A 27927-nucleotide genomic window follows, 5' to 3' on the forward strand; every position below is an offset into this window, starting at 1 on the left:
TGTATCTGCATATGTCTGTGTATCTGTGTATGTCTGTGTATCTGCATATGTCTGTGTATGTCCGTATATCTGCATATGTCTGTGTATGTATGTCTGTGTATCTTTGCATGTCTGTGTACCTGTGAATGTATGTCTGTGTATCTGCATATGTCTGTTTATGTCTGTGTATCTGTGTATGTCTGTGTATCTACATATGTCTGTGTATCTGTGTATCTATGTACGTCTGTCTATCTATTTATGTCTGTTTATCTGTGTATGTCTATGTGTCTGTGTATGTCTGTGTATCTATTTATGTCTATGTATCTGTGTATGCCTGTGTATCTGCCTATGTCTGTGTATATGTGTATGTATGTCTGTGTATGTATGTCTCTGAATCTGTGTATGTCTGTGAATCGCTGTATGTCTGTGTATCTATGTATGTCTGTGTATGTATGCCTGTGTTTCTGTGTATGTCTGCGTATGTCTGTGTACCTGCATTTATCTGTGTATCTGCATATGTCTGTGTATCTGTGTATGTATGTCTGTGAATCTGTGTTTGACTGTTTATCTGTGTATGTCTGTGCATCTGTGTATGTCTGTGTATCTGTGTATGTCTGTGTATGTATATGACTGTATGTCTGTGTATCTGTGTGTGTTTGTATCTGTGTATATATGTCTGTGTATCTGTGTATGTCTGTGAATCTGTGTATGTCTTTGCATCTGTGTATGTCTGTGTATGTCTGTGTATGTATGTATGTCTGTGTATGTCTGTATGTTTGTGTATTTGTGTATGTGTGTGTATTTGTGTATGTCTGTGAATCTGTGTATTTCTGTGTATCCATGCATATCTGTGTATCTATGTATGTCTGTGTATTTGTGTATGTCTGTGTATCTGTGTATAGTATATCTGTGTGTTTTGGTATGTCTGTGTATCTGTGTATCTATTTATTTCTGTGTATCTATGTATGTCTGTGTAAGTCTGTGTATCTATGTATGTTTGTGTATCTGTGTATGACTGTGTATCTATGTATGTCTGTGTATCTATATATGTCTGTGTATCTATGTATGTCTGTGTATCTGTGTGTGTCTGTGTGTCTGTGTATCTACAGCCCACACAATTCACAAAGACAGAAAAAAAAAGAACAATATTTTAATTGTTTGTGTAGCACACTTTGAGGGTGTCACCACCCTTTAACAGACAGACGCACGCTTGTCGCTGCTGCTTTGAGGATGCAGGTGGAATCTAGACGGGATTTGGAACCGAGGACACACTACCTCCATCAATTGTCTAAATCCCACTGCACTAATGTCGGATACCGGACGCACGTCTAACACCAACATAGCAGTCAAGGCCTCAGTTATACGTTTTGCTTCAGGATGACTGCTGTCGTACTTCATCCTCATCGCTAGGGACTGTTGGAGGGTCAATTGTTTAGTAAAAGTAGTGATGTTCCTACTTCCTCTCTGGGATGATGAACAACTCCCAGCAGCAGCAACAGCACTAGGAGGAAGTGGTTCTTGATCTTTCCCTATTTTATTTTTATCGGAGAAAGTTTGGTCCTGTTATATTGATATATATACGTGCGGCTAAAGCGCACACAAACACAGAAAATATTATTTTATTTTTGCTGGAGAGTAGTGCACTTTGTGGGTTACACCACCCTTTAAGAAATGAGCCAGCCGGCCCTTTACTTATGGGACACAGGCGCACGCTTGGCGCTGCTCCTTTGTTGATGCACGTGCAGCCACAGTGCACACAATTCACAAACACAGAAAATAATTTTTTTTTTGGTTTGGACTGGAGTGTACTTTCGGGGGTTACAGCACCCTTAACGGTCAAGCCAGCCGGCCCTTTACTTATGACACAGGCGCACGCTTGGCACTACTTTGTTGATGCACGTGCGGCTACTGCGCACACAATTCACAAACACAGAAAATAATTTTTTTTTTGGTTTGGACTGGAGTGTACTTTCGGGGGTTACAGCACCCTTAACGGTCAAGCCAGCCGGCCCTTTACTTATGACACAGGCGCACGCTTGGCACTACTTTGTTGATGCACGTGCGGCTACTGCGCACACAATTCACAAACACAGAAAATAATTTTTTTTTTGGTTTGGACTGGAGTGTACTTTCGGGGGTTACAGCACCCTTAACGGTCAAGCCAGCCGGCCCTTTACTTATGACACAGGCGCACGCTTGGCACTACTTTGTTGATGCACGTGCGGCTACTGCGCACACAATTCACAAACACAGAAAATATTTTTTTTTTTGGTTTGGACTGGAGTGTACTTTCGGGGGTTACAGCACCCTTAACGGTCAAGCCAGCCGGCCCTTTACTTATGACACAGGCGCACGCTTGGCACTACTTTGTTGATGCACGTGCGGCTACTGCGCACACAATTCACAAACACAGAAAATATATTATTTTTTTAGCACTTGGGGGGAGCACCCCTGATGGACAGAGCACCCCCTGGACAACACTGCAGCACTCCTTTAGGACTGGGACACTGCACAGGACTTTGGAGTGGACACAGCCCCTATGGAGAACTGACTGCACAACACAGTCCAGCCAGCCCCTATGGACTTTGAAGTAGTGGACACAGCCCCTATTAACAACAGCAGCACAGCACAACACAGCCAGCCCCTATGGACTTTGAAGTAGTGGACAACAGCAGCACTACACTACACTACACTACACAGCCCTAACTCCCACCCTCCCTCTTCACTGTCCACAGCCGAGTGAGAAAATGGCGCCGACGTGGGTACCTTATATAGGATCCAAAACCCGCGAGACTCGGAAGGCGGGATGATGACGTTTTGCCTCGATTTCAGATCCGAGTCAGGCGGGAAAAGTCGAGCCTGATTCGGATCGGACTCGGATCGGGGGGGCTCGGGGGGGTTCGGATTTCAGAAATCCGAACCCGCTCACCCCTAGTTTAAACCCACAACCTAACGACTGAAACAGAGGCGGACGGTCAGGATGCAAGCGGCCGCCCACTTTCTGAGTGACCGCTTGCATCCTCCGACCTCCTCTGAATGAGGGCCTATGTTTGTTTGTGTATTTGTGTACGTCTGTGTATCTGTGTATAGTATATCTGTGTATTTATGTATGTCTGTGTATCTATGTATTTCTGTGTATCTGTGTATGTCTGTGTACCTATGTATGTCTGTGTATCTGTGTGTGTCTGTGTATCTGTCTATATCTGTGTATCTGTGTAATTCTGTGTATCCATGCATATCTGTGTATCTATGTATGTCTGTGTATTTGTGTATGTCTGTGTATCTGTGTATCTATGTATTTCTGTGTATCTGTATATCAATGTAGGTCTGTGTATGTCTGTATCTGTGTGTATCTGTGTATCTATGTATGTCTGTGTATCTATACATGTCTGTATTTCTGTGTATGTCTATGAATGTCTATATATCTATGTATGTCTGTGTATCTATTTATGTCTATGTATGTATGTCTGTGTATGTCTGTGTATCTGCATATGTCTGTGTATGTATGTCTGTGTATCTGCATATGTCTGTGTATGTATGTCTGTGTATCTGCATATTTCTGTGTATATGTGTGTGTATGTATGTCTGTGTATCTGTGTATGTCTGTGAATCTGTGTACATCTGTGTATCTATGTATGTCTGTGTATGTATGTCTGTATATCTGCATATGTCTGTGTATCTGTGTATGTCTGTGTTTCTGCATATGTCTCTATGTATGGCTGTGTATCTGCATATGTCTGTGTATGTCTGTATATCTGCATATGTCTGTGTATGTCTGTATATCTGCATATGTCTGTGTATGTATGTCTGTGTATCTGTGTATATATGTGTACCTGTATATGTCTGTGTATGTATGTCTGTGTATCTGCATATGTCTGTGTATGTCTGTGTATCTATGTATGTCTGTGTATCTACTTATGTCTGTGTATCTGTGTATGTCTGTGTATCTACTTATGTCTATGTATCTGTGTATGTCTGTGTATCTATGTATGTCTGTGTATTTATGTATGTCTGTGTATCTGTGTATCTATGTATTTCTGTGTATCTGTGCATGTCTGTGTATCTATGTATGTCTGTGTATCTGTGTGTGTCTGTGTATTTATGTATGTCTGTGAATCTGTCTGTTTGTGTATCTATGTATTTCTGTGTATCCATGTATATCTGTGTAATTATGTATGTCTGTGTATCTGTGTATGTCTGTGCATCTGTGTACAGATTATCTGTGTATTTATGTATGTATGTGTATCTGTGTATGTCTGTGTATCTATGTATTTCTGTGTATCTGTGTATGTCTGTGCTTCTATGTATGTCTGTGCATCTGTGTGTCTGTGTATCTATGTATGTCTGTGACTCTGTCTATGTCTGTGTATCTGTCAATGTCTGTGTATCTGTGTATTTCTGTGTATCCATGCATATCTGTGTATCTATGTTCTTTTGTGTATTTGTGTATGTCTGTGTATCTGTGTATAGTATATCTGTGTATTTATGTATGTCTGTGTATCTATGTATTTCTGTGTATCTATGTATGTCTGTGTATCTATGTATTTCTGTGTATCTGTGTATGTCTGTGTATCTATGTATTTCTGTGTATCTGTGTGTATCTGTGTATTTCGGTGTATCCATGCATATCTGTGTATCTATGTATGTCTGTGAATTTGTGTATGTCTGTGTATCTGTGTATAGTATAGCTGTGTATTTAGGTATGTCTGTTTATCTGTGTATCTATGTATTTCTATGTATCTGTGTATCTATGTAGGTCTGTGTATGTCTGTGTATCTATGTATGTCTGTGTATCTGTGTATGTCTGTGTATCTATGTATGTCTTTGTATCTGTGTTTGTCTATGTATTTATGTATGTCTGTGTATCTATACATGTCTGTCTATCTGTTTATGTCTATGAATGTATGTGTATCTTTGTATGTCTGTGTATCTATTTATGTCTGTGTATCTGTGTATGTCTGTGTATCTATGTATGTCTGTGTATCTGTGTGTGTCTGTGTATCTATGTATGTCTGTGTATCTATACATGTCTGTGTATCTGTGTATGTCTATGAATGTCTGTGTATCTATGTATGTCTGTATGTCTAAGTATCTGTGTATGTCTGTGTATGTCTGTGTATCTGTGTTTGTCTGTGTATGTATGTCTGTGTATGTCTGTGTATCTGCATATGTCTGTGTATCTGTGTATGTATGTGTATGTATGTCTTTTTACCTGCACATTTCTGTGTATATTTGTATGTATGTATGTCTGTGTATCTGTGTGTCTGTGAATCTGTGTATGTCTGTGTATCTATGTATGTCTGTGTATGTATGCCTGTGTATCTGCATATGTCTGTGTATGTCTGTATATCTGCGTATGTCTGTGTATGTATGTCTATGTATCCGTGTATGTCTGTGTACGTGTGTATGTCTGTGTATGTATGTCTGTATATCTGCTTATGTCTGTGTATGTGTGTGTATCTATGTATGTCTGTGTGCCTATTTATGTCTGTGTATGTCTATGTATCTGTGTATGTCTGTGTATCTGTGTATGTCTGTGTATCTGTGTATGTCTGTGTATCTATGTATTTCTGTGTATCTGTGTATGTCTGTGTTTCTAAGTATGTCTGTGTATCTGTGTGTGTCTGTGTATCTATGTAGGACTGTGGATCTGTCTATGTCGGTGTATCTGTCAATGTCTGTGTATCTGTGAATTCCTGTCTATTCATGCATATCTGTATATCTATGTTTGTTTGTGCATTTTTGTATGTCTGTATATCTTTGTATTGTATATCTGTGTATGTATGTGTGTCTGTGTATCTATGTATTTCTGTGTATCTATGTATGTCTGTGTATGTCTGTGTATCTATGTATGTCTGTGCATCTGTGTGTGTCTTTGTATCTGTCTATGTCTGTGTATCTGTGTATTTCTGTGTATCCATGCATATCTGTGTATTTTTGTATGTCTGTATATCTGTGTATAGTATATCTGTGTGTTTAGGTATGTCTGTGTATCTGTGTATCTATGTATTTATGTGTATCTATGTATGTCTGTGTATGTCTGTGTATCTGTGTATGACTGTGTATCTATGTATGTCTGTGTATTTATGTATGTCTGTGTATTTGTGTGTGTCTGTGTATCTATGTATGTCTGTGTATCTATACATGTCTGTGTATCTGTGTATGTCAATGTATGTCTGTGTATCTATGTATGTCTGTGTATCTATTTATGTCTGTGTATTTGTCTATGTCTATGTATCTGTGTATGTCTGTGTATCTGCATATGTCTGTGTATCTGCGTATGTCTGTGTATGTATGTCTGTGTATCTGCAAATTTCTGTGTATATGTGTGTATGTATGTCTGTGTATCTGTGTATGTCTGTGAATCTGTGTATATCTGTGTATCTATGCATGTCTGTGTATGTATGTCTGTGTATCTGCATATGTCTGTGTATCTGTGTATGTCTGTGTTTCTGCATATGTCTGTGTATGTCTGTATATCTGCGTATGTCTGTGTATGTATGTCTGTGTATCTGTGCATGTCTGTGTACCTGTGAATGTATGTCTGTGTATCTGTGTATGTCTGTGAATCTGTGTATATCTGTGTATCTATGTATGTCTGTGTATGTATGTCTGTGTATCTGCATATGTCTGTGTATCTGTGTATGTCTGTGTATCTGCATATGTCTGTGTATGTCCGTATATCTGCATATGTCTGTGTATGTATGTCTGTGTATCTGTGCATGTCTGTGTACCTGTGAATGTATGTCTGTGTATCTGCATATGTCTGTTTATGTCTGTGTATCTGTGTATGTCTGTGTATCTACATATGTCTGTGTATCTGTGTATCTATGTACGTCTGTCTATCTATTTATGTCTGTTTATCTGTGTATGTCTATGTGTCTGTGTATGTCTGTGTATCTATTTATGTCTATGTATCTGTGTATGCCTGTGTATCTGCCTATGTCTGTGTATATGTGTATGTATGTCTGTGTATGTATGTCTCTGAATCTGTGTATGTCTGTGAATCGCTGTATGTCTGTGTATCTATGTATGTCTGTGTATGTATGCCTGTGTTTCTGTGTATGTCTGCGTATGTCTGTGTACCTGCATTTATCTGTGTATCTGCATATGTCTGTGTATCTGTGTATGTATGTCTGTGAATCTGTGTTTGACTGTTTATCTGTGTATGTCTGTGCATCTGTGTATGTCTGTGTATCTGTGTATGTCTGTGTATGTATATGACTGTATGTCTGTGTATCTGTGTGTGTTTGTATCTGTGTATATATGTCTGTGTATCTGTGTATGTCTGTGAATCTGTGTATGTCTTTGCATCTGTGTATGTCTGTGTATGTCTGTGTATGTATGTATGTCTGTGTATGTCTGTATGTTTGTGTATTTGTGTATGTGTGTGTATTTGTGTATGTCTGTGAATCTGTGTATTTCTGTGTATCCATGCATATCTGTGTATCTATGTATGTCTGTGTATTTGTGTATGTCTGTGTATCTGTGTATAGTATATCTGTGTGTTTTGGTATGTCTGTGTATCTGTGTATCTATTTATTTCTGTGTATCTATGTATGTCTGTGTAAGTCTGTGTATCTATGTATGTTTGTGTATCTGTGTATGACTGTGTATCTATGTATGTCTGTGTATCTATATATGTCTGTGTATCTATGTATGTCTGTGTATCTGTGTGTGTCTGTGTGTCTGTGTATCTATGTATGTCTGTGGTGTATCCATACATGTCTGTGTATCTGTGTATGTCAATTAATGTCTGTGTATCTATGTATGTCTGTGTATCTATTTATGTCTATGTATTTGTGTATGTCTATGTATCTGTGTATGTCTGTGTATGTCTGTGTATCTGCATATGTCTGTGTATCTGTGTATGTCTGTGTATGTATGTCTGTGTATCTGCATATTTCTGTGTATATGTGTGTATGTATGTATGTCTGTGTATCTGTGTATGTCTGTGAATCTGTGTATATCTGTGTATCTATGTATGTCTGTCTATGTATGTCTGTGTATCTGCATATGTCTGTGTATCTGTGTATGTCTGTGTTTCTGCGTATGTCTGTATGTATGGCTTTGTATCTGCATATGTCTGTGTATGTCTGTATATCTGCGTATGTCTGTGTATGTATGTCTGTGTATCTGTGTATGTCTGTGTACCTGTGTATGTATGTCTGTGTATCTGCATATGTCTGTTTATGTCTGTGTATCTGTGTATGTCTGTGTATCTGCGTATTTCTGTTTATCTGTGTATCTATGTATGTCTGCCTATCTATTTATGTCTGTTTATCTGTGTATGTCTATGTATCTGTGTATGTCTGTGTATCTATTTATGTCTGTGTATCTGTGTATGTCTGTGTATCTGCCTATGTCTGTGTATATGTGTACGTCTGTGTATTTATGTCTGTGTATGTATGTCTGTGTATCTGTGTATGTCTGTGAATCGGTGTAAGTCTGTGTATGTATCTATGTCTGTGTATGTATGCCTGTGTATCTGTGTTTGTCTGCGTATGTCTGTGTATCTGCATTTATCTGTGTATCTGCATATGTCTGTGTATCTGTGTATGTATGTCTGTGAATCTGTGTATAACTGTTTATCTGTGGTTGTCTATGCATCTGTGTATGTCTGTGTATCTGTGTATGTCTGTGTATGTTTATGTCTGTATGTCTGTGTATCTGTGTATGTGTGTGTATCTGTGTATGTATGACTGTGTATTTGTATATGTCTGTGAATCTGTGTATGTCTTTGCATCTGTGTATGTCTGTGTATGTCTGTGTATGTATGTATGTATGTATGTCTGTGTATGTCTGTATGTTTGTGTATTTGTGTATTTGTGTGCTTCTGTGTATGTCTGTGTATCTGTATATGTCTGTGGATCTGTGTTTGTCTGTGTATGTATATATCTCTGTGTATCTGTGTATGTCTGTGCATCTGTGTATGTCTGTGTATCTGTGTATGTGTGTGTATATGTGTATGTCTGTGTATCTGTGTATGTCTGTATGTCTGTGTATCTGTGTATGTGTGTGTATCTGTGTATGTCTGTGAATCTGTGTATGTCTGTACATCTGTGTATGTCTGTGTATGTCTGTGTATCTGTTTATGTCTGTGTATCTGCATATGTCTGTGTATGTCCGTATATCTGCGTATGTCTGTGTATGTATGTCTGTGTATCTGTGCATGTCTGTGTACCTGTGAATGTATGTCTGTGTATCTGCATATGTCTGTTTATGTCTGTGTATCTGTGTATGTCTGTGTATCTGCATATGTCTGTGTATCTGTGTATCTATGTACGTCTGTCTATCTATTTATGTCTGTTTATCTGTGTATGTCTATGTGTCTGTGTATGTCTGTGTTTCTATTTATGTCTGTGTATCTGTGTATGCCTGTGTATCTGCCTATATCTGTGTATATGTGTATGTATGTCTGTGTATGTATGTCTCTGAATCTGTGTATGTCTGTGATTCGCTGTATGACTGTGTATCTATGTATGTCTGTGTATGTATGCCTGTGTTTCTGTGTATGTCTGCGTATGTCTGTGTACCTGCATTTATCTGTGTATCTGCATATGTGTGTGTATCTGTGTATGTATGTCTGTGAATCTGTGTTTGACTGTTTATCTGTGTATGTCTGTGCATCTGTGTATGTCTGTGTATCTGTGTATGTCTGTGTATGTATATGACTGTATGTCTGTGTATCTGTGTATGTGTTTGTATCTGTGTATATATGTCTGTGTATCTGTGTATGTCTGTGAATCTGTGTATGTCTTTGCATCTGTGTATGTCTGTGTATGTCTGTGTATGTCTGTATGTCTGTGTATGTCTGTATGTTTGTGTATTTGTGTATGTGTGTGTATTTGTGTATGTCTGTGAATCTGTGTATTTTTGTGTATCCATGCATATCTGTGTATCTATGTATGTCTGTGTATTTGTGTATGTCTGTGTATCTGTGTATAGTATATCTGTGTGTTTAGGTATGTCTGTGTATCTGTGTATCTATTTATTTCTGTGTATCTATGTATGTCTGTGTAAGTCTGTGTATCTATGTATGTTTGTGTATCTGTGTATGACTGTGTATCTATGTATGTCTGTGTATCTATATATGTCTGTGTATCTATGTATGTCTGTGTATCTGTGTGTGTCTGTGTGTCTGTGTATCTATGTATGTCTGTGTATCTGTGTATGTCAATTAATGTCTGTGTATCTATGTATGTCTGTGTATCTTTTTATGTCTATGTATTTGTGAATGTCTATGTATCTGTGTATGTCTGTGTATGTCTGTGTATCTGCATATGTCTGTGTATCTGTGTATGTCTGTTTATGTATGTCTGTGTATCTGCATATTTCTGTGTATATGTGTGTATGTATGTCTGTGTATCTGTGTATGTCTGTGAATCTGTGTATATCTGTGTATCTATGTATGTCTGTCTATGTATGTCTGTGTATCTGCATATGTATGTGTATCTGTGTATGTCTGTGTTTCTGCGTATGTCTGTATGTATGGCTTTGTATCTGCATATGTCTGTGTATGTCTGTATATCTGCGTATGTCTGTGTATGTATGTCTGTGTATCTGTGTATGTCTGTGTACCTGTGTATGTATGTCTGTGTATCTGCATATGTCTGTTTATGTCTGTGTATCTGTGTATGTCTGTGTATCTGCGTATTTCTGTGTATCTGTGTATCTATGTATGTCTGTCTATCTATTTATGTCTGTTTATCTGTGTATGTCTATGTATCTGTGTATGTCTGTGTATCTATTTATGTCTGTGTATCTGTGTATGTCTGTGTATCTGCCTATGTCTGTGTATATGTGTACGTCTGTGTATTTATGTCTGTGTATGTATGCCTGTGTATCTGTGTATGTCTGCGTATGTCTGTGTATCTGCATTTATCTGTGTATCTGCATATGTCTGTGTATCTGTGTATGTATGTCTGTGAATCTGTGTATAACTGTTTATCTGTGGTTGTCTATGCATCTGTGTATGTCTGTGTATCTGTGTATGTCTGTGTATGTTTATGTCTGTATGTCTGTGTATCTGTGTATGTGTGTGTATCTGTGTATGTATGTCTGTGTATTTGTATATGTCTGTGAATCTGTGTATGTCTTTGCATCTGTGTATGTCTGTGTATGTCTGTGTATGTATGTATGTCTGTGTATGTCTGTATGTTTGTGTATTTGTGTATGTGTGTGTTTCTGTGTATGTCTGTGAATTTGTGTTTGTCTGTGCATCTGTGTATGTCTGTGTATCTGTATATGTCTGTGGATCTGTGTTTGTCTGTGTATGTATATATCTCTGTGTATCTGTGTATGTCTGTGCATCTGTGTATGTCTGTGCATCTGTGTATGTCTGTGTATCTGTGTATGTGTGTGTATATGTGTATGTCTGTGTATCTGTGTATGTCTGTATGTCTGTGTATCTGTGTATGTGTGTGTATCTGTGTATGTCTGTGAATCTGTGTATGTCTGTACATCTGTGTATGTCTGTGCATGTCTGTGTATCTGTTTATGTCTGTGTATCTGTCTATGTATGTATGTATGTATGTATGTGTGTGTATCTGTGTGTGTCTGTGTCTCTATGCAGGACTGGCAACAGAAATCTTGGGGTCAGGCACACTGATATCTCTGGGGCCCCGCCTTGACCCTTGCATCCACATATGCCTCCCCTGCATTTGCCAATACATGTAGCCACAACACATTATTATCATACATGCTTGCTGTAGGCTCCTGATTTTTTGCGGTAACCCCCTGCACCCCCAGAAGAATAGGCACCTCTCCCATGTTCCGCCCACTTCCTAGTGAAGTGTGCAGAATGGAGAGATTTTCTCGGGGGATGGCGTTTGGGCACGTAGGTGGTGGAGCTGAATGATGTGATTCTATAAAAATTGCTTAATTTGGCCCCACCCCCTAGTTAAATATGCAGTATTCACAGCAATTTACAGTGAGGGGGCAGGGCCTAGTGTTGCAATTGCCTGCCCCTGTCCCTCATCACCACCCACCTGCTTCTCCTCCCCTGGCTTCTCCCAGGGAGGATAAGCTCAAAGTAGGTAAGTTTGATTATATTTTGATTTTAATGGTGCAGGTTCAGGCTGCTGCTGCACTACCAGTCACTGGGGACTGGCTCATGGCTGGAACTGCCAGCCACGGAGGGGCAGGTATCTGTAGAAGGACTGGAGTAGTGGTGCTGCAGGTCAGCTGACAGACAGTGCAGTGCTTCACAGGGCAGAGTGGCAGTGAAGGGCCTGCACAGCATCATGTATAATGATGTTGTGAGTCGCAGTACTGGTACAGACAGTCAGTTATGGAGGTAACTGGGGTAGGCTGCAGTACTTCGCTGGACGAGAGGCCGGAACCTTATCGGGTGCTGTTGACCCTTTTAGTTCCCCTGAACCTCAGGGCCCCTCTAATCCTCGGGGTTCCTCAGGGCTAGGGACAGGTGTGTCTGTTGTACCCACCTGTCGCCAAGCCTGTATTTATGTCCCTGTCTGTCTGTGTATTTATCTATGAGTATCTGTAAGAGTGCATGCTTGTGTGTCTAGTACAGGGGTTCCCAACCACGGTCCTCAAGGCACACTAACAGTCCAGGTTTTAGGGATATCCATGATTGTGCACAGGTGGTTTAATCAAAATAACTGAAAATATATATTTTCACATATAAACCATAAAATGTACTGTATACTTATACCCTAATATATGTGAAAATATGCCAGATGCATTATTTTTGTTACCATTGCTGTGTTATTGCACTTGGGACCTCCATCCCTTTGGATGGAGGTCCCAAGTCTTTGGTTTGTTATGCATGGATGCTTTTTACATATTACAGTATATCTTTATATTTGTCATTGTAGTCAGATTCTTGTAATAAAAAACTGAATTTAAAAAAATAAAGTTTCTGGATTCTAGAGGATGGTCAATCAAACTGAAGGGTGAGGTCACTAGCCCAGGTTCGTAATTGAGGAAACATGCAAAGCGGTCAGCATCACAGGCAGAGAAGCAATGTCAGGAGCAAGCAGTATCTGGTACATGGATATTCCAACCAGGGAAAAGGACTGGCATTGTGATGTCAGAGTGTGGCTTACATACATAGGTTCTAATCAAACTACGCACCCCCTTGATGTCAGAGGTCAGATGACCAATCCATTTTTTATGGCCAATGCCGTGCTTTCAATCCTAGAGGGACCCTGAACAGGAAATGGCAATAGGGCAGGCAGAAGAATGTTGGAGAGAGATCCACATGATCAAAGAAGCAGAATAATGGTCACCTGGTAATATTTGGCTAGCGACAGGCCACCACCTCTGCAATAAGTAAGTAATAATTTCCACTTTCTGAAAGAGGTGTATTCCATCTCATTGGTTTCTACATTGTGTCTGGTCATGGCAAACACATCAATATTAAAATCAATTATCCCCCCACTTACCATCATCATTCCAATCAACAATCTATGAGGGTCAACCAAGCTTTTGAAAAATCTGTTAGCATGTATATAACTTTCAACTAGGACAATTGCGTAAATCTATTCATTTTACTCATAATAACAACTATAAAAGTATTCCAACATGATTCCATTTTTTATTTTCGATGGAGTTAATCCTCAATTATCTTCTCTCACTTCCTTACCCTCTTCTGAAATCCCATATGCTGACATTTTCTTCCAGTTTAATTGTCATTCTTGTGGCTTTCCAATTATAGATTCCAAGGTCTCTATCAATTCCAAATGACTTTCATATTTCATTAATGAAACCCTTGGTAATAACTCGCTTTTCTTTCAGTCTTCCTGTTTACTTCTCCTGTTTTGCAATTGTTGACTCAAAACTCTGCATGGTAATATTGTATTATATCTCTTAGGCTTTGGCTCAGAAGAATATAATTGGATAAAGTCAGATCTACATGCTAAAGCCTTCTGAAAGATATCCACAAGAAATATCCTGGTAAACATTTTTAGGTGGGTGATCGGAGCCCACCCGGGTGCCTGGCATGGTCAACTGGCTCCTCAGTTTTTTAAAATTGCTGTCACTGGTGCTTTGTGGTGGCAAAATGCAAATAATTTTCTGCCTATTTAGGTCACCCTGTGCACCATTCGGTGCAAAAATATTAATTTGCATACTGGACAACAGGCCTTTCTGAACCTATGCCAAAGCCCAAGCCCAATTACTGTAAAATTGTGCTGAAGACGCTACCCTATGCTATATAAAACCATTTTCATAATAATACAATTTTGTACCACGCTACTTTACCAGCTGCTCACAAGAGCAAAGTGCCTCCAAAAACAAAATAATTTGGGGAAAGATATCGCTTGCACTAGGTATATATATCTGAATAATTAGTTGTATATCTGCCTGGTTATATATATATATATATATATATATAATGTGTTCTATATGTATTTACTGTGGTGCAGTAATATCTCTCACCATTTTAATCCCAGACATAACTTTACCTGCCATGGCTTAAAATTCAAAATGTATTTGCAGATTGTGTCTGAAATGTTTTCTTCTCTTGAGGTGCAGTTTATCAGGTCTTCCAAAGCTTTGGCCACAACATGGACAGCAGCATAATAGCCATGGGTAGAGCTTAAACTGCTGGTGTAGCTGAAGCTGTTCTTGATGCTATCTATACTCTCTGCTCCTGTGCACTCCTTCACTGTGGGATCCAAAGAACCACTTATGTTTTTCTGATACGGAAATTTACAGCTGAAAAGTTTCTCCCAATATAAGTTCACCCAGGACTCCAGCAAAGAAGGACGGACATTACTGAGGTAGTCACTAAATCCTGGAATCACTCTGTTGTTTGTAAATAAACCAATGGACCCTGATAATATTTGAGCAAAGCCTCCAGCTGAGAACAAATTAGACATTGACCAACCATCATTAGCAATAAAAATCTTTCCTTTGATTTCCTGTTTCAACATCTCACTCATGACAGGAACCATTTCAACTTCAGTAGAGAAGATAACAACAACCTTGACAGATGATTCTTTAATGACCTTGACTATGTGGGGAGCGTTCCGGTCTGGTTGAGATAAACGGATATATTCAGTGAAGGCCACACAAGCCCCAGCCTTCATTATCTCTTGTCTGATTGGCTGAATTCCCTGAAGACCATAATCATTTTCTGCAGCCAACAGACCGACCCAGGTCCAACCAAAGTACAGAATAAGCTTAGCCAGTCCCTTAGACTGTCCCGTATCACTGGGAACAGTCCTGAGAAATGAGGGGAAATTATTCGATTGCTTAGGAGAGAGATAGTTGATAATGCACTGATCTGGAAAAAAAACAAAATTGCCCATGTGTACAGTAACACAGTGATATTGCGGTCTTCATTAAAACATTATGGATAGATGTACGAATCCTTGAACAAAGGGAAAGTGGAGAGAGATAAAGAACCAACCAATCAGCTCTGGTCACTTTATAGACTGCGCTTGAAAAATGACAGTTTGGAGCTGATTGGTTGGTACTTTATTTATCTCCATTTTATCTCTCTCCAAGGGTTAGTACATCTACCTCTAAATCATGTGAACCCTGTTTGCTCCACCAAATTAGATTGCATGCCTACAGTATGTTGTATGGACCTAGGTATACTCTGAACTACTAAATGCCTCAACTTTTCACATATTGCACCTCTATCACAAAATGAACTTGCGCCAATTGTACAAGTTTATCTAATTTCAGTCTACAAATTACAATTTATGGTGTTGAAAATGTGTCCTTTCAATCAATAAAAAATAACAATTAGAGACCATCAAATTAATTACAGTGTAAATTGTAAGTAATATTTGATTAGATTCAGGGATATGTCTATTCTTTTGACTATTGGACACTGGTAATGAATTATTGATACACATATATACGTACTGTGAGGGGCACTCAGCTGAACCCAGAGGTTCATTCTAATATCCTAGTATTTTAGCAATGATAATCTCCATTCCTTAAGCAGTTAAACTAAAATAAAAGCAAAGCAATGAATGCTCCATAACAGTAAAAGTCAGCTACTACAGGGCACATAATTAATGTATTCTTACCTGAGGATATCTGAAGACACCTAAAATATTTGCAACCATTATTGAGCTTGTGGATAAGGCTGATCCTATGACAGCACTGAAGGCTGATTGCCCACGACACCTGTAGTTGGGGATGACCATGCTGGATTCAGATAACAAGTGTAAAGCTCCTTGTACCTCATAGTGAGGCACTTTACACGTCTTATACACCTGTAATCCTAACGTCATGTTACCGAGGACACTGGGGTTCATGTTAATCTCTTTTACAGCAAACTTGATAGTTAGAAGTTGTTGGTAGGAGTCCAACCGGAATCTTCAGGACATAATATAAATAAAAGATTGTGGAAGTAAAAACTGTTATAACTACACAGAACAAAGTACATTAAGAGAAGCACATGGAAAAGTAAGCAGTGAACTAGCAGTCCGGTGGGAACCCTGGAGACCCAAGAGTCCCTGTAGTGATATTTATAGAAATAGATAGATAGATATGAGATAGATAGATAGATAGATAGATATGAGATAGATAAATAGATAGAAATTAGATAGATAGATAAATAGATAGACAGATAGATAGATATGAGATAGATAAATAGATAGATAGAAATCAGATAGATAGATAAATAGATAGACAGATAGATAGATATGAGATAGATAGATAGATAGATAGATATGATATAGATAGATATATATGAGATATATAGATAGATAGATAAATAGGATATAGATAGATAGATAGATAGATAGATAGATAGATAGACAGATAGATAGGAGATAGATAGATAGATAGTTAGATAGATATGAGATATATAGATAAATAGATATGAGACAGATAGCAATGAGATAGATATATAGATAGATAGATAGATAGATAGATAGATAGATAGATAGATAGATAGATTTGATATAGATAGATAGACAGATAGAAGGATATAGATAGATAGATAGATAGATAGATAGATAGATAGATAGATAGACAGATATGAGATAGCTATATACATAGATAGATAGATAGATAGATAGATTTGATATAGATAGATAGATAGATAGACAGATAGAAGGATATAGATAGACAGATAGATAGATAGATAGATAGATAGACAGATATGAGATAGATATATACATAGATAGATAGATAGATAGATAGATAGATAGATAGATAGATAGACAGACAGATAAAATTCAGAATAAATAAAACAAATGCTTAATTAAAACTTAATAATTTTGAATATCTGTATCTCTCAAAACATGCCTGAAGAATAATTACCCCAACACACCAAAAAAGCTGAGCGCTAATCAAAAACCAATCCCACTATATCACCATACAGCAGCACACACCAGTAGGTTGTGTATACCTACTAAAAAACAAATTTTCCCAGGAAAATCTGCAATAACCACAGAAAATGACCAAATAGTGGTGCGCTAATAAAAAATGATTAAACACACTAAAATAGAATTGACAGGGCAGAATTTAAACCAAGACGCCAATATTTTGCTCAATATATTTTATATCAATAACAAGTATCAAATAACAATATACATATACCAAACACACATAAAAATGTATAAAATATAGACCACAATTCGGATCCTCATATATCTATACTAGGACCTAACATTTAGTCCATAGTGTCACAGTTAAGTATTAGTATTTTAAAATCACTTGACTCTCACCAGACTTGTAAATATAAGGAAGTTCTTATGATAGTCCCACGGACCAATTTTCTTCAGTTTTAATAAAAGCGGGATATTCACAATGATAGTCTTTTATAATAAAGAACTTTTGGTGTGGACAATCCCAATCAGCCCGCATGCATAGTTTGAAGGCTCCGGTTTGAAGGTACATAAAGGCTCCGGTAACGTCAACCTGTGACCGCCTTTCTGCAGCTGCTGGCACACTCCGACTGCTGGAGATAAACCTCCGTTTGATTTCCAAGTGATCGGCTTCAGTGATGTACAGAGGCACTAATTAAGTCAGCCTGTGACTGCCTCTCTCTTACCACCCGTGTGCTGCTAGTCCTGGGAGTCCGTCTCAGTTAGCATATATGCGGCTCACTGTATCTATGCAGCAAAACTTCCAATCAAAGCAAGATGATGTCTGGCAAGAAGTAACAACACAATAGCAGTTATCCCTGATGCGTTTCGCTTCCGCCTTTGATAAAGCTTCCATAGGCGGAAGCGAAATGCATCAGAGATAACTACTATTGTGTTGTGAATATCCCGCTTTTATTAAAACTGAAGAAAATTGGTCCGTGGGACTATCATAAGAACTTCCTTATATTTACAAGTCTGGTGAGAGTCAAGTGATTTTAAAATACTAATACTTAACTGTGACACTATGGACTAAATGTTAGGTCCTAGTATAGATATATGAGGATCCGAATTGTGGTCTATATTTTATACATTTTTATGTGTGTTTGGTATATGTATATTGTTATTTGATACTTGTTATTGATATAAAATATATTGAGCAAAATATTGGCGTCTTGGTTTAAATTCTGCCCTGTCAATTCTATTTTAGTGTGTTTAATCATTTTTTATTAGCGCACCACTATTTGGTCATTTTCTGAAGAATAATTAAACAGATATAACTAATATCAACATAGATAGTGCTGTAAGCTATGCACAGTAAGTAAATACACAAAGGAGCTATATACCAGTGTACTGTCCAATGTAAAGACAATTTTTTCAAAATATTTAATCTATGTTCTGAAATCTGCAATTTACAGTGTAAGCGAAGAAGAGGAAGCAAAGCATAATAGTGGTTTATAACTTTGTACAAATTTATGTTGCTGATGTCCAAGGAATTATAGGTTTGAAAAGTATGTACTGTAAAATTATGGTGATATAATACATTTCCTTATTTTTGATTGGTGCATTTACAAAAAATTATATAATGAGTAGATGTGTGTTACTGGATCACAATATCCCTGTAATCACTGCACTCAGTATTCATGTAAATCTATAGAATCTTAGGTACTTAATTATAGCAGACCCAGGTGACTAAGGAGCAAAACAATGAACTAGTAAGGTTCAAGGCTGGTGGTAACAAAGAGTAGGAAATAAAAAAAATGAGGTCGGGGCAATGGCAGTCAGACTAACCATCACCATTCCCAGTTCAGTCGATTAACTGGAAGAACATTGAAAAACAAGTTGGGTCAACCAGGAGCATGGCTAGGATAAAATAAATTGGCCGGAGATCTGCAAGTAGAACTCCCCAGCTCCCACTATAATATTTCCAGATGCCCCATTGAGAGACAGCTTCAACTGGGAAACAGCTCATGATGATTAAGGGGGTGATTTATCAAAGCCTGGAGAGAGATACAGTGAATAAAGACAAAGTACCAACCAATCAGCTGCTAGCTGTCATTTTTCAAACCGAAGGGGCGAGATGTAATAGGGTCCAAATTTTCTGTGCGGGATGAACTTGGACCTTCTCGCACATTTAAAAGTCCGAGTTTGTCACACAACTCGCCAAATGCGATAGGCTGAGAACTTGTGATTTTGAGGCTATTACATTGTATGTGTGTGAGTTTACTCGTATGAAAACTCAGACCTGAAAACTCTGTGGAATCCAGACCGCTCCAAACATCGGGGATCGAGTGCACCCGAGCTGCGGCTCGGGTGCTCCTGCCGACTCAGATTCCACTGCGAGGCCGAACATCAGCCTCCTGAAATCGGATCCTTCATGAGAGGCGAGAGTGCCGGATTCTTGCGAGAGGCGAGAGTTCGCCTCTACATAAGGCGCTGAGACCGTCACTCGGCGCCATTCACTTCCACGCTCTGCACACTGCCACTGCTCTACTAATTGTACTGGCTGTGACAGGGACAAGCGGCTTTGCTGGCAAAGTGACTGTGTATAGGGGGTACACTGCATGCTGATGTTTGCTGCGCTATACTCTGCTGATTAAGTGGCTGTGTCCAGAGACTCACAAGTGGCTGTGCTGGTAATGTGACTGTGTATAGGGGGCATACTGACTGCACGCTGATGTATGCTACATTGCTGCGCTATACTCTCCTGATTAAAATGTCGAGGCTCACAAATGGCTGTGTGTACAAAAAAAAAAAGTTAAAAAATGATAGTTAAAAGTTTAAAAAGAAAAAAAAAGAAAACATATTTTTTGGTGCTGTACCCCACTGTCTATACAGGCACCGTGACTCCGTTGGCCTTAGCCCTCTGTGTATAAAATAAATGAAAAGCACCATGATTCCGTTGGCCTTAGCCCTCTATGTATACAAGCACCATGACTCCGTGGGCCTTAGCCCTCTGTGTATAAATTAAAAGCATTGTGACTCCATGGGCATTAGCCCTCTGTGTATAAAAGCACCGTGACTGCTTGGCCATTAGCCCACTGTATACAAGCACTGTGACTTCTTGGGCATAAGCCCTCTGTGTATACAAGCTCAGTGACTGCTTGAGCCTTAGCCCTCTGTACACAAGCACTGTGACTTCTTCAGCATAAGCCCTCTGTGTATACAAGCTCAGTGACTGCTTGAGCCTTAGCCCTCTGTACACAAGCATTGTGACTTCTTGGGCATAAGCCCTCTGTGTATACAAGCACCGTTGCTTAGTAACCAGTCAGCTCACTGCAACTTTTGGCCAATAATGGTGAAAACAATATGATAAGTTGTGAGGTGATCTAACTTGACTGGAAATGAATGGAAATTAATGTTATTGAGGTTAATAAATAATACAGATCCAAAAACAAAAACCAAAAAACAAAACACAGAAGGGCTGTTTTTGAAAACCAATCCAGAACCAAAACACGAGGATATACAGATCCAAAAAGAAAACCAATACTCGGGGGTCGGCGCACATCATCCATGTTAATGTAAATGCAGAAGGAGGTGTCAGACACCTTCTACATTTGCGAGCACCATTACAACCACTGCGACCGATGGTCTCCAATGGTTGCTCCATTGGCCAGGCTGCGGGAACTGAAGCTTCTCACAGCCTGACCAGGTGCTGGTCATTTTGGAGTTCAGGAATCTGCATTGACCATGACCTTGTCCCTCCAAAAAACGGGGCTGAATTGCCCCCGTTTCCAGGAACAGTGATAAGCTTTACAGCTGCTCCACCATGAAACTCCGCAGCATGTCAATTGTGCTGTGCCTTGGGGAGGGGGGGAGTCTGCAGCTGTAATCATAGGACACATTCTGCACATGCCCAGAATTGGTACAGAACAGCCTCAGTCCCTTAACCATTGGAGATGTACGTTCATCATCGGAGGAGATCCGGACAGGTTCAGGTCATGGTTCTGATCTTCTCGCGGTTTGGAATTTGGATTTTAAATCCTAATTTCGGATTGTAAAAATTACATGATTTTAGCTGTTTTTAAAAACTTTTTAGAATTTTTAAAGACAAAAATAAACCCAGATCCATACAGTGTGTACCATGAAAATATATTTGTATGTGACCAATATACACAACTATTTTTTTATTAAACGTATTTGCAGTGCACTTGATTGCATACATCATGGCAGGAAGATGCCCTGTGCTGCTGCTGCTCATATTTGCCCACCCCATCAATTTGGTGGTTCAGAATTTTCTTTAAAAAAATTGAAAGGACATGCAGGAGATGCTGTCTGTGGCCATTACAATTTCTGGAATTGCATAAACCATAAAATTAAATGTCAGGCAGCAATTCCCCAATCAGCACATAATGCAATGAAAAAAGGTGCAAGATGGAATTGTTCTTGGGACCTCCAACCCACCCTAATGTTGTATATATGAAACAGGACATTCACAGTTTAACAAACCAATCACTTCAGTGACAGGGATTGCCACTTTTGGTTGAAACAATTGGTTTGTTTGGGCCCCCCACAAAACAAGCTGCCAATGCGCAGTGGACCTTGGTGGCAATGATCCCATACACAAATTGGCTTTACAACATAGGTAAGATCTGATGTCATCATCGTCATTCCAATCAGTGTGTACATCTTCTTCTTCACACAATATTAATTTGTACCCGCTGGAATCCAGCATTATGGCACTTGTGTATTTTTTTTTACTTAATTGCTGGTAAAGGTCTTCCTTGTAGAATTTGTAATTCATTTTGATGAACATCATCTTTTCCACAAGTAACCTCCTACGCCGATCACTGACAAAGTTCTCGGCTGTGCTGAAAACTCTTTCAGAGTACACACTGGAGGGTGGACAACTTAAATAATGCAAATCCAGTTTGTGTAAGGGACTCCAAATTGCCTTTTTTTCCTGCCAATAGTGAAACAGACTGTGTGATGTGCCTATTTGGATGCTATACCTAAAATAATCATCCACCATTCTCTGAATGGTGACCGTATCAGACAAAGACACAGTAGACATGTCACTCATTGTAGGCAGTTCTTTCAGACCCAACCAGATGTCATTAGGTTTTGCTGACTGATCTGCATCACCACCAGCAGTGGGACTCTTAGGAAAATTTAGTTTTTTCCTTGCAGCTGCAGAAACTGAAGGAGGAGATGCTGCCATGTCACGTGCCGCTTGAGCTGACAATTTTTTCACCAACAGCTCTTTACATCTTTTCAGATTTATGTCCATTGGAAAGAAAGACACAAGGTAAGACTTAAACCTAGAATCAAGTATGGGCGCCAAAATATAGTGATCTGATTCCTATAGATTGATGACCCTTGGATCTTGGCAAAGCGAATGAAGGGTTTGATCTACAAGTCCGACATACTTAGTGGAATCACTCCATTTTAGCTCATCCTTCAGTTTCTCCAGCTGCTTTTGCAAAAGTCTAATTAGGGGAATGGCTTGACTCAAGCTGGCAGTGTCTGAACTAACTTCACATGGGGCAAGTTCAAAGGGTTTGAGAACCTTGCACAACATGAAAATTATTCTCCACTGTGCATAACTAAGGTGCATTCCCGCTCCTCTCCCTATGTCATAGGACGTAGTGTAGCCTTGGATGGCCTTTTGCTGCTCCTCCATCTGCTGAAGCATATATAGGGTAGAATTCCACCTAATTAAACCTCTTGCTTCAGCTGATGGCAGGGCAAATGCAGCAGTACTTGCTGGTACTGCAATCTTCGACACACAGTTGCTGAATTTTGAAAATGTCCCGAAATCTTTCAGGCCACAGAGAGCATCTCCTGCACACCCCTGTCATTTAAAAAAAAATGTTGCACCACCAATCTAATTGTGTGAGCAAAATATGGGATGTGTTTGAATATGCGCACATGTAATGCTCGCACAATATTGCTGGCATTGTCAGAAATTACAAATCCCGAGGACAGTCCAAGTGGGGTAAACCATTTTGTAATGATTTTCCTGAGTTTTTCTAAGAGGTTCTCAGTGGTATGCCTTTTAGTGAAACTGATGATACACAGAGAAGCCTGCCTCTGAATGAGCTGGCATTAGTTAGATGCTGCTGCTGTTTGCACTGTTGGAGGCAATACACCTACCCAGTGGGCTGTCACAGTCATGTAATATTTAGTTTGCCTTGTCCCACTTGTCCACATATCTGTTATTAAGTGGACACTGGGCACAGCGGTAATTATGAAATTGGATGCAGGACAACGTCCAATCACGATTGAGGATGTTGATGATGATGCATGTGTTGGTGGTGGAGATTGCAGGCGCTTGGATCCAGAGAGAAGGGAGCAGATACTGTAGGTGACACTTGACTGATTGTTGTTATGATTTTTTTAGCCAAAGTTTCTAAATTTGAAAAACACTTTTCAATTTGATGAATGTGCTGCAAGTGAAATTACAGGGAGGAGGTTACTAGATGGTTAAGGTCCTTAGCTCTACTCACTGTTACTTGGCAATGGCTACAGATAGCTTGACAGCTGTTGTCCAGATTTGGGTGGAAATGATTCAACACATGAGATGTGGATTTTTTGGTTCTTTGCCCAAGCATGACAACAATGGGATTTTTCCCACCATGAGCAACATCTGTTGCGTGGTTTACAGTTTTTACACAAACATCCTCGGAAACAACATCCTCATCATCATCAACACCATCCTTGTTAGCGCCAACTACAGAAATATCCTCCTCATCCTCCTGGTGCAATTCCACAGAGGCATCCTTGATTTCTATGTCAGCATGTTGACTTATGCTGCTTATCCCCACATTTGCAGAGGACACACAAATGGTGGAAGGAGGATCCTCTTCAAGTACAGTATTAGAAAGGTCAGGCTTACACATGGCAACCGCAGACACACTTGGACTCTCCTCAGGTATCTGTGACTTTTCTGAGCACACAGTTGGTTCATGTGCCTTAGCGATTTAAATTTTTTTCACACTTCTACAGGGAGAAGTGTTTAAATCATCATAAGATGCAAAACCACCAGTCATTAATAAAGGCCAAGACCTTATCCTTTCCTTGCCACTTCGTGTAGTAAATGGCATAACGCTAACTTAGCTTTTAATTTTTTTCTTTAACACTGTAAAACATTGCTTGCTTGATTTTAGATGCTTTGACTTAAGCTTTGTATGCCCTTGGGCATCGGTTTTAGTAGATGATGTAGATGGATTAGTATCATCATGACTGGTGGCACTGGAAGCATCTCCACCACTAGTATGTGGTTCCTGCACTCTTCTCAACTGATCGTTCTCCATATTATTACCAAACACGAATGAAGTGGGGTACAGCACACATGTCAATTTGTACCAATTTTTAATATTACACTGCGGTATTAATGACCTAAAGTGTGACAATACTTTTAATGAGTACACTGTGTTTTCCACATACAGTGTGAATATATTTTTTACAAATACACTGCGTTTTCCACTTACAGTGTGACAAATTTTTTTATAAAAACACTGCATTTTCCAATTACAGTGTGACAATATTTTTTACAAATTCACTGCGTATTCACTAACAGTGTCAATATTTTATACGAATACACTGCGTTTTCCCCTTACAGTGTGACAATATTTTTAACGAATACACTGCGTTTTCTACTTACAGTGTGATGATATTTTTTACAAATACACTGATTTTTCCACTTACAGTGTTACAATATTTTTTACGAATACACTGCATTTCCACTAACAGTGTTAATATTTTTTATGAATACACTGCGTTTTCCACTAACAGTGTGACAATATTTTTTACAAATCCACAGCATTTCCACTAACAATGTCAATATTTTTTAACGAATACACTGCGTTTCCATTTACAGTGTGACAATATATTTATGAATACACTGCATTTTCCACTAACAGTGTGACAATATTTTTTACGAATACACTGCATTTACACTAACAGTGTCAATATTTTTTACGAATACACTGCATTTACACTAACAGTGTCAATCATTTTTATGAATACACGGCGTTTTCCACTAACAATGTGACAATATTTTTTATGAATACACTGCATTTACACTAACAGTGTCAATCATTTTTATGAATACATTGTGTTTTCCACTTACAGTGTGATAATATTTTTTACGAATACACTGCGTTTTCCACTTACAGTGTGATAATATTTTCTACGAATACACTGTGTTTTCCACTGACAATGTCAATATTATTTATAAATACACTGCGTCTTCCACTTACAGTATGACAATTTTTTTACGAATACACTGCATTTACACTAACAATGTCAATATTTTTTACGAATACACTGTGTTTTCCACTTATAGTGTGACAATATTTTTTACGAATACACTGTGTTTCCACTAATAGTGTCAATATTATTTACAAATACACCCATGCATCTCATTCCCCTGGATGAACACAATCAGAAACCCTTGGACCCTTGGATGCAGCCCCTGCACTAAAAACACAACAACACCTGGATAGAAACAGCAGCCCCTGGATGTACACAGCAGCCACTGCACCGGAATGGACACAGCAGAGATGGACACAGCAGACCCTGGATAGACACAGAGCCCCTGCCCTTGATGGACACAGCAACCCCTGGATGGACACAGCAGAGATGGACATAGCAGACCCTGGATTGACACAGAGCCCCTGCCCTAGATGGACACAACAACCCCTGGATAGACACCACAGCCCCTGGTTGTACACAGCAGCCACTGCCCCTGGATGGACACAGCAACAGCAACCCCTGGATGGACACAACAGAGATGGACACAGCAGACCCTGGAAAGACACAGAAACCCCTGCCCTTGATGGAAACCAGCAACCCTTGGATGGACACAGCAGCCCCTCTTGGATGACTCACAGCCCTGACAGCTCGGGACTCAACAAGCAAATTGCACCGATCACCGCAGGGGAGGGACTTTTATACAATCCAAAACCTGCAAAAACACGACACAGCAGGCTGATGATGTTTTGCCTCACTTTGAGATCTGAGTCAGGCAGGAAATCCTGAGCCGGACTCGGATCTTGCCTCGAATCTGCAAATTCGGGTTGGACGGGTTCTTGGAGAACAGGACCCGCTTATCTCTAATTACACAGCCACTTGTTTGTGGCTCTGCAATTCCGTCCATCTCTGAGTCAGGCCCTCAGCTTCTACAATTCAAATTTAGCAGCCCCTTTTCCAATAAAGCACAATGTGCTCACCTGTGCTCTGTTACAATCTGGTGTAATCAGCAAAGATGGATGCGTATGAGACAGAGAGCAATACAAGAACTCCACATGCAGCAGAACATAATACATTACTGTAAGAGGTTACAAAGCAATATTATACAACAGCACAATGAGTTGAATCACAGCAGAGTTCAGAGACAAGTGGCTTGCATATCTACATTGTTAAGTCCCCCCACATCCAAATAAAAATCCCAAATCATTATGATATACGGCTATAAGGAAAGTTAATTTTGGGGGATTTACAAAAAAATTCGTACAGTATCTAGTAGGGGTGAGCGGGTTCGGATTTCTGAAATCCGAACCCCCCCGAGCCCCCCCGATCCGAGTCCGATCCGAGTCAGGCTCGACTTTTCCCGCCTGACTCGGATCTGAAATCGAGGCAAAACGTCATCATCCCGCCTTCCGAGTCTCGCGGGTTTTGGATCCTATATAAGGTACCCGCGTCGGCGCCATTTTCTCACTCGGCTGTGGACAGTGAAGAGGGAGGGTGGGAGTTAGGGCTGTGTAGTGTAGTGTAGTGTAGTGTAGTGTAGTGTAGTGCTGCTGTTGTCCACTACTTCAAAGTCCATAGGGGCTGGCTGTGTTGTGCTGTGCTGCTGTTGTTAATAGGGGCTGTGTCCACTACTTCAAAGTCCATAGGGGCTGGCTGGACTGTGTTGTGCAGTCAGTTCTCCATAGGGGCTGTGTCCACTCCAAAGTCCTGTGCAGTGTCCCAGTCCTAAAGGAGTGCTGTAGTGTTGTCCAGGGGGTGCTCTGTCCATCAGGGGTGCTCCCCCCAAGTGCTAAAAAAATAATATATTTTCTGTGTTTGTGAATTGTGTGCGCAGTAGCCGCACGTGCATCAACAAAGTAGTGCCAAGCGTGCGCCTGTGTCATAAGTAAAGGGCCGGCTGGCTTGACCGTTAAAGGGTGCTGTAACCCCCGAAAGTACACTCCAGTCCAAACCAAAAAAAAATTATTTTCTGTGTTTGTGAATTGTGTGCGCAGTAGCCGCACGTGCATCAACAAAGTAGTGCCAAGCGTGCGCCTGTGTCATAAGTAAAGGGCCGGCTGGCTTGACCGTTAAGGGTGCTGTAACCCCCGAAAGTACACTCCAGTCCAAACCAAAAAAAAAATTATTTTCTGTGTTTGTGAATTGTGTGCGCAGTAGCCGCACGTGCATCAACAAAGTAGTGCCAAGCGTGCACCTGTGTCATAAGTAAAGGGCCGGCTGGCTTGACCGTTAAGGGTGCTGTAATCCCCGAAAGTACACTCCAGTCCAAACCAAAAAAAAAATTATTTTCTGTGTTTGTGAATTGTGTGCGCAGTAGCCGCACGTGCATCAACAAAGTAGTGCCAAGCGTGCGCCTGTGTCATAAGTAAAGGGCCGGCTGGCTTGACCGTTAAGGGTGCTGTAACCCCCGAAAGTACACTCCAGTCCAAACCAAAAAAAAATAATTTTCTGTGTT

At 39.7% G+C, this 27927-nt stretch overlaps 1 protein-coding gene across 1 annotated transcript in view; it reads right to left on the bottom strand.

Annotated features, from left to right (window-relative positions):
* LOC148525522 (extracellular calcium-sensing receptor-like) overlaps window positions 1-26379 on the bottom strand; it is a 52043-nt gene extending 25664 nt beyond the window's left edge. The window contains 5 exon segments of the mRNA XM_088470851.1: window positions 14409-15190; window positions 15193-15232; window positions 15990-16281; window positions 26112-26187; window positions 26280-26379. Of these exon segments, the coding sequence (XP_088326977.1) occupies window positions 14409-15190; window positions 15193-15232; window positions 15990-16281; window positions 26112-26187; window positions 26280-26379 (1290 nt within the window).
* Window positions 26380-27927: the final 1548 nt, after the last annotated feature.

This window comes from Taudactylus pleione, unplaced genomic scaffold (genome assembly GCF_031769625.1).
Source record: "Taudactylus pleione unplaced genomic scaffold, aTauple2 ptg000105l, whole genome shotgun sequence".
Taxonomy (NCBI): Eukaryota; Metazoa; Chordata; class Amphibia; order Anura; family Myobatrachidae; genus Taudactylus; species Taudactylus pleione.